The 8557-nt window shown below is 49.5% G+C and overlaps 1 protein-coding gene across 8 annotated transcripts in view; it reads right to left on the reverse strand.

Annotated features, from left to right (window-relative positions):
* The window catches only part of Plekha7 (pleckstrin homology domain containing A7), a 230731-nt gene extending 222228 nt beyond the window's left edge, over positions 1–8503 (reverse strand). For 7 of the 8 annotated variants that reach the window (XM_023719439.1, XM_023719437.1, XM_023719436.1 and 4 more), the window contains exons 1-2: positions 8402–8503; positions 8041–8265 (exon numbers count right to left, since the gene is read on the reverse strand). In XM_023719439.1, the coding sequence (XP_023575207.1) occupies positions 8041–8265; positions 8402–8487 (311 nt within the window). In that variant the 5' untranslated portion in view covers positions 8488–8503. The remainder of the gene's footprint in view (positions 1–8040; positions 8266–8401) is intronic. The other variant, XM_004634911.3, reaches the window with a different exon arrangement.
* Positions 8504–8557: the final 54 nt, after the last annotated feature.

Raw genomic sequence — 8557 nt, forward strand, 5'->3', positions numbered from 1 at the left:
CTGAGCATATAGGTCAATGCAAAGGCCCCAGTACTGTACCACCAAAACAAAAACTTTCACACAGCTTCATCCAACTAATTCAGATCACCTCCCATAGTGAAAGGAGCAGGAGCTCACAATGCCTGTGCACACTCAAGGTGCCAACTAGCACGTAGGACTTCAAAAAGGCTTTTAATTCTCAAGTAACACCAAGGAAGAAAGGAGCACCATCATACAGGTAGAGAAGCTGAAGTTCAGATGTGGTTTCACTTCAGCAGCGGTAAGAATGTCATAACACATACTGATTGCCAGCCACGGCCCTATCACAGCCTTTCACAGCTCTAAATCATGTCCATCCTCATTGCCCCTCATTAAATGCCCTAATGCAGATACTGCCTGGGAGGACGTAGGGAGGAACCTGGCCAACCAATACAAACACTAACTCCCAGAGACACCTTCCATGGAGACCAGGAGTGGACATTACAAATGTGGATTACAAGCACAAGAAACCTGTTCATTTTCTGTGTGGACACAGCCACACAGGGCTCCCAAGATGAGGGATCAGTGTTTTTGACACTTAGTACCAACCATGTACTGACCAGCTTCTATTCAAAGACAGGTCTCAACAAGAAAGCATACTTCTTCTGGCTCATTCAGCCCTTAGAGATTTGGAGACCAAACCTCAGCTCCTCTGCCAACTGTGCCACACCCTAGGAAGGCACTTCCTTAGACATGGCAGTGATAATAGTGTTCTCACATCATGAACAACGCTAGGCAGCGCCCTAAGTTGGTGGATATGGTCTCTCACCCCATTTACAAATGAGGAAACATCTGAAAATACAGAGGCTGAAGTGGCCTGCTAAACCAACAGCAGACCAGGATTTCAATCTTCGTACTCAGACTCCAAAATCCACCTTCTGTAACTGTGGTGAGGCACTACCCTCTCTGACCAGGAGTGGGCAGACCCTGAGGGCAGCATGCCCCATGACAGTCCTCTGCTGAGGCCCAGCTGCTGGGAAGGGCTTTCCCCAGGGCCCATCCTACTCAGGCACTCGCACCAGCCTCACACAGATACAACAACCACACCCACACTGAGTGCCCACAAGTGTGGCCTCTCCTGCCAAGGGAGCAGCAGCCTGCCCCACAGCTGCTGGCTGCCTCCCTCACCTGTGAGGCTCCCCTGTTGGCCCAGGCCCTCATACTGAATTGGGCAGGATCCTTTCTCCTCTGGGCTGTGCACTGCAGCTGAAACACTTTCTCCCCACACCCAGTGTGGAGACTGGCAGACGGACAGTCTGGTTACTGCACAGATGAATCTCTGATGAGAATGCATCCAGCCTCTCATTAACTGCTCCTCCAGGGAGAAGCTTACCACTAAGGCTTCCTCTGTACACAGGTATGGTCAGCTCAGTTTGCAAGAGGAGAGGATACAAATTTCACAGAGGTTATTGACTAAACCTAAACTACTGCTTTGGCCCCCACTGGTACCAGGAAGATGACAGTATCACCACCTGTTTCACTCAGGTGGAAAGCACACAGAAAGCTAGGCATCCAGGGGCCTGGGCAGAGGGCTGAGGTGACCTCTGTGCCCTCCTTCCTACTGCTGCCCACCCCGACCCTGTAAGTATGTTCTATAAACTCCAAGCTATCAAACCTCTGTGGGTGAAGGCTCTGTCATGGCAGAAAAGGTCCTGGTACCCCTTGAAAGACTAGCTGTGACAGAAATGCTCTCCTGTCAGGACCTAGAAGACAGCCTGGCTCTAATCAGATTTAAGAGGATGGGGGGGAAGGTCAGTTGATATCTGGGAAGGCAGGGAAGAGAGAAGGGAGGTGTTCCAGGTGAAGGAGCCAAACTCCCCTCCCAAAGCACCAAGGACCCACCCCACCACCCTGCCTGGGGACCCACCCACTGCTCCATCACTTTTCTACCCTGAAGGCCCTTTCTGAGGGAACTCAAAGGGATTTCCGCCTCAGATTACTAGAGAAAGTATAAGATGCACAATTTGGGAGACACCCTGCAGAGAGAATCCAGAACAGGCCTAGCAGTGATAGGAGCCAGGAAGGACAAAGTACCATAGTAGAAACTGCACAGCCTCTTAAATCAAGCAGGGCGTGGTAGTGCAGGCCTGTAATCCCAGCACTATGGAGGCTGAGGCAGGAAAATAGCTTCAAGTTTGAGACCACCCTGGACTACAAAAACAAATTTAAAGTACATATACATATACGTGTGTGTGTGTGTGTGTGTGTGTGTGTGTGTGTGTTTTACATAAAGAATCTAGGGGCCGGGGAGATGGTTCAGTGGAATAAGCGCTTCCCTGGCAAGCACAAGGGCCTGAGTTCAATCCCCAGTTCCACCAAAAAAAAAAAAAAAAAAAAGAATCTGAAGCCAAGAAGACTCAAGTTCAAGTGCCAACTCCCCAACTGGCGCTCTGGTGTTAAGAAGCTCTTTTAACCTCCTCCCAACCTCAGATGCTTATTCTACACAGTTAGGACAATCAAACTATTTGCCTCTAAAAGGACTGTGGAACATGTTTTTCAACTAAAAGGCACCATGAAGATTATTATTGCTGACACTCATGACCCGCAAAACACCGACGATACATCTGCCCTTCAATGGTCAGAGCTGATCACCAGCTGGCTGCCTGGATTAAGGAGCGGCTTCTGCACAGCTCTCCAAATGCCTGGGCAAGAAGCAAACCGGGAGCTGCTTCCACACCTCAAATCCTGGCCTTTCTCCTGAACTCTAAACAGGCTGAACTACAACAATATGCACAGGCCAGGGATATAGCTCAATTAACAAAGTGCCTGCCTAGCAGGTGTGAGGCCTTAAGTTCAATTCCCAGTACCAAAAAAAAAAAAAAAAAAAAAAAAAGGACTTTAGGGAAGTCACTTTAAGCCACTGAGCCAAAATTTCTGCAATAAAAAAATGCAGTAATTGTGATATGTGAAGCAGATAATGTTCATGAAGCACTCTATAAACAATAAAATGTTAATTCAAAATACTTCCAATTTCAAAAGTGTTTTTGCTAATGTTTTGACAGCCATTTAATAACAACAGTCAAATAAAACCATATTCCTCCAGGTTTTTCCCCTGGCAATATTTACGTAAGATACCATGCCAGTTTATTGAGATGCTGCTGTCTTAGACTGAGCAGAAAAACGCAAACCAGTGCTGACCTCTGAGGACACAAAACTGGAGTGGCACCTCATTCATCACCCCATATTCCACATCCTGAAGTGCTCTCTTAAATGATCTTTTCCCAAAGTTCTCAACTCAAGAAGTCCTGAATTTACTGCCCTAGACACAAGAATAGAAAGAGTACCACTGAGGCACAAGATGCCCAATCCTCATCAAAGCACAAGAAACCTACATCACACTCTTCACACACACAGCCTTGTAAACTGGGGCATCCCTCCCCCACAACACACTACTCCTCCTGTAGGTAAAGAGCCTTAAGCACTTGCATTTGGTCTTCTAAAGATTTTTCAGATCTTTTGTAGAGATTGTGGCATATATAACGGTCCTCCATCCTTCCTTCAGCTTTTTTTTTTTTTTTAAGATTATCAGCTAGTAGAGATGGTTGTATTTTATTTTTTATTTATTTAATGGCCTGCTCAGCCCACCCTGCAGGCAGGGCTGGCGCAGCATGTGGTGCCGAGGATCGAACCGTGGTCCCCTGCACCTGCCCAAGCTTGCCTAAGTAGGTGGTTAGCCATCCAGCAGAAAAGTATGAAGACGAAATATAGGAAGTAAAGCCATGTTGTTATGTTGAGCTGTGGGGGACTCAGGTCAATAATTTCTGACATTGCCACTTAAACAGAAGACACAATGCTATTATGGGCTACTGGACTCTTTTAGAATATTTTGCTGAGTTTACACACCTATAATATTCAACAACGGAACTTAGAAAAAATGGGGTATACCGCTGAATGTCCATTTTGTATCTGTGTATTCAAAGTGGTTAGGGTAGATATATAGTTGCATTCTCTTAAGGAATAGAATGATTTGTTCTAATGGTGTTTGTAAATAGGATCTCAAGTCCGCATCTTGTACAGCAATTGATCACTAAGAAGAATATATGCAGTGTGTTATTTGTTGAAACTGTACTTCCGATTTGATTTGAAACTGTCTCATTGCTATCTGTTTATCAATAAAATTTTGAAAAAAAAATAAGTAGATGGTTAGACTGCTGTGCTATCTCGCCTGCCCTTCAGCTTTCTATAGAAGTTTAGTCCTTTTTCACAGAACCTCACACTAAACCTATGAACCAGTTTTTAATCCTTGAGAAAAGCATCTGAAAGTGAAATATGAAGTATGGGTTATGCCAAAGCTTGCCAACCTGGGAGAACCTTTTCTTAACCTTCAACAATAAGAAAGGCTCAGAATTTCCACATAAATGCAAGTAAGCTATTAGTTTCCTAGAACTGTGTCGTGAAATAAAAGAACCAAAATCCAACCACCTTACTTCAGTTTTTTGCTTCAAGAAATGGTCTCTAGAGAGAACATAAACTCTTCAAGTGCTGCAGATGTACATCAATAGTACAGCACTTGCTGCGCACATGGAAGGCCTCAAGTTGGAACCCTAGCACTATAAAACAAAACAAAAACCTCTGCTAAGTACCAGGAGCCATTGATCTATTCTAAAAATCTCACAGAACTTTTCTGTCCCAAGGAACCATCAGAAAAAAAAATCAGCTCTGCCAATATATTGTCCATCTTTACTGATTCATTAGAGAGGCTCCCCCATAAACACACACAAAAAACCAAACATTTGGAAATGTCACAGTAAATCTAAGAAAGGAGACAGAAATCAGACATTCTTAATGTGGGATACAACCAAACATTTATTTCCAAATTCTTATGTCTCTCAAAAAAGTATCCCAAAAGAAGCTAAGACGTACACAGTTTGCCTTTGAGGACACAGGATGCTATCCCTGACACTGTTGGGTAGGCTTTCCTGTAGGCCTGAGAATAGTCAGCGAAGGCCTTGGGGGCTGGGGGGGGCCCCCTAACCAGCTGTAAAGAAATCACCAAGTACCTCACAAGCAGAAGAGTGGCAAAGGTGATAAAACAGATGAGGCTGAACTGGAGTCCAAAAGGCCACCTCAGCTCAAGGCTGAGCCTATACTTAAAGACACACATAGCCTTTCCTCCTGGAAAATGGATTAAGTCTTGCTCCTGTGTGAGGACAGTGAGATGAATACCCTGGACCGCTCCCTCTCACCTCAGAAACACTACTCTCCTGCAATGGTCCCACCTATTATCGGTACCATCCATCTCTCCTTCCCTACCAGATTGAAACAAAACTCATGCTATAATCTCCCATCAAAAATGAAAAAACCCAAGGCCAGCAGTATAGTTCAGCACACAAAGCGCTTGCTTAGGTAAGTACAGGGGCCAGGGTTCAACCCCTGGCACCACATGCTGCACCGGCCCTGCCCCCGGGGCACACTGAGCTAGCGATGGAGTCCAGGCATGTTGGCACATGCCTGTAATCCCAGCAGCACTAAGGAGGCAGAAATCAGGAGGATCACTACAAGTCCAAGCTGCGTAGTGAGATCCTGCACAAAAAAAACCTTAAAAAAAAAAAAAAAAGAAAAACCCTCCCTCAAGCCCACATCCTCTCCAATTATTATTGGCTAAGGATGTCTCAAGTCCACTTTGCAATGAAATTACCTGAGGTAGACACGCCTTTCCCTCTGACCACTTGGCCTTATCTCCTCTTCCTCTTCTGCCCTCTAACCAGGCTTTGTCATGAGGCTCCTTGACCACGCACTCTCCAGAGCTTTTTGTCCTTTCTCACTCTCTTTTGCTGAATTTGCCTCTTTCACAGACTAAACACTGTGCTGTCCCAAGACACAGGTCATCACCTCTCTGTCTTTTTGCGCCTAAGTGCTTATGTCTATACCCATGGTCTTGAACATCCATTATACCCAAATGCATCTCTTTGTCCTCTCTGCCCCAAGTCTCTATTCATATACTTGTTTGACACATCCACATCTTACACAGAGCATGGCAAAACATCATTTCCCTCCGATCTCAAACCTGCTCCCCTCCCAGCTTCCTACCTCATCACTATAGGCACTACCCATGCAGAGATTCAAAGCCCAGGAGTCATCTTTGACCCTGCACCCAGTCCATTGGGAAGGTGCACCAATAGTACATTCTCATCTTAACCCGAGTTTGACCACTGCCCTCCATCCCCAGGACTTCCAGATCAGCAAGCCACCATCAACTCTTACCTCAACCCCAGCAGGAACCCCTACTGCTCCCTGCCTCCCTCCAACAGGTTCCATCTACAATCCATCCCCTGTGAGGATGCAGAATAATCACTCCAAAACTAACCATTGCATCCTGATTCTCACCTGATCATGAGTTCAAGCCAAAACTCAACAATTTAGCTACTTGGTGAGACCCTGTCTCAAAAAAAAAAGCTAGGGATGTAGTTCAGTGCAAAGGCCTTGGGTTCAATCCCCCATGCTGCCAAAAACAAAAAAACAAACAGAAAAACCTCCAGCTAATGACTTTTCCCTGGGCTTTGGCTAAAACTTGAAAACTTTACCCTGTCCCACAAAGTTTTCCACCATTTATCTCCCTACCACCTGTGACTCTTCTCATGCCACTTTCTCTTATTCACTATCTTCCAGCCACACTGGACTATTTGCACCTTTTTCTGGAGACAAGATCTCACTGCATGGTTTAGGCTAGCTTTGAACTCACTGTGTAGCCCAGGCTGGCTTCAAACTCAGCCAATCTTCCTGCCTCAGCCTCCCAAGTGTTGGGCTTATAGGCCTGCACCACCATGCATGAACCTGAAGAATTTCCTGCCTGAAGTCTTTGAACTGGCTGTTCCCTTTTAAGACTGCCCCCCACATCTGCACTAACAACTCCTTGTCAATGAAACTTTAAATGTCACTTACTTAGAAGCCTCCTCTGATCTCCCAATCCGCAGAAGCCACCTAGTCACCTGCTACCACATGACCTTATTTCCATTTTCTGCATAATACCCACATCATCTGATATTACCTGTTTGCTTTCTGTTGTTGTTCCCTTCCCTGGACTAGACTACAAGGTTCATGAGCAGGAAGGGAAGCTCTGGCACTTGCTTCAAATACGTTCTTTCACTATTAGTGTTTCCAAGCTGGAGAAGCAATAAATTCTGACTCATAGTCTCCCAAAACACACCCAGTACTAGTCAAACCACCGTGCAGAACTTTGACTAGTTCATTCATTTGGTGAACAAACATTTACCGAGTGCCTACCCTACAGCCGGCACTGGGGCAAAGGGCTGCAGGCAGTTCCTGACCTCTCAGAACTCACAGGGTGAAGGCAGAGGAAAACACACAGCGACACAGGTGACTTTCTGCAGTAGGAAAGTAAAGACTACACTCCTGTCTGCACTGAGTCTGCACTGTTCCCGAACTCAAAACACCGCGATCGAATTTGTGCGGACTCCACAGACCCAGCTGACCCGGTGGGGGCAACGCTCTAGGGCTTTGGCGGAAACGCTACAGCTTCTTTTAGCAGAGGCTGGAGCGATTGTCCGGGTCCGGCAGCGGCTGAGGGGACGCGGACGGAGAATTCGAGTACCACCGGCTCGCGGCCTCGTGGAGGGCCAGGGGGGCCAGGGCACCATCCCACGTCCCCTGCCCACCCCAGGGTACGCGGCGGAGACGAAGGCTCCCCCGGGAGGTGGAGAGGGATCCCTTGGTCTCTTCTCGCTCCCAATCCTCAACTCTCGGCGCGGGACAACGCGCCTGGCTCCACCGCCCCCACCCGGTTCCCAGCCCGCTCGGAGCTGCAAGAGCCCGGCGGGGAGGCGTGCCCGGCCCCACGCAGCGCTCGAGTCCAGCCCGCAGCTTGCCCCCTGCGGCTTCGGCTGCACCCTGGCCCGGCCGAGGTCCCGCTGCGGCGATGAGGACCCCGCCCGCCGAGCCCCGAGCCCGCCACACACCCCTGCACACAAAACCCCAGCGTGCAGCCGCCGCGCCGCGCGCCAACTCTCCCGGGACGGCGGGCGGGGCGCGGGAGCCAGGTGCGGCGGCAGCGGACTCACTCACTCGATGAAGTAGCTGGCGCCCTCCTCCGTGAAGCCCTCCTCCCAGCCGCGGGGCAGGTCTGCGGGGACGCGAGAAAAGTGGGTGAAACTCGCGCCGCCGCGCCGCGGCCCTCCCCACCGGAACGCCCACCGCGGGCTCCCGCGCCCACCTGAGCGGATCATGTGGCCCGAGTTGACGGGCTCGCCGGAGCGCGGGTGCAGCCAGGTCGTGAGGCGGAGCTGGTCGCTGCGGAGAAAGCGCACCTGTTAGTCGGCGCCGCGGCCGCCGCGGCCGCCGCCACCGCCGCCGGGGGACGTCGCCCGGCCCCGCACCCCACCCCAGCCCCGACCCCCTCCCGAGTCCCCGCTCTCCCGCGCCGCACTTTATGAAGAAGACGCGGCCGTCGCGGCACACGCCGTAGGACCAGTGCTCAGGTAAAGTGTCCCGCCCGACCGCCGCCGCCGCCATGTTGGCCCAGCGCAGAGCGGCTGAGGGGCGGGCGGGGCGGGGGGAGAGGAGGGGGAAAGGCGGGGGAGGG

The sequence above is a fragment of the Octodon degus genome, unplaced genomic scaffold, assembly GCF_000260255.1.
Source record: "Octodon degus isolate 3935 unplaced genomic scaffold, OctDeg1.0 scaffold00067, whole genome shotgun sequence".
In the NCBI taxonomy this organism is placed as follows: Eukaryota; Metazoa; Chordata; class Mammalia; order Rodentia; family Octodontidae; genus Octodon; species Octodon degus.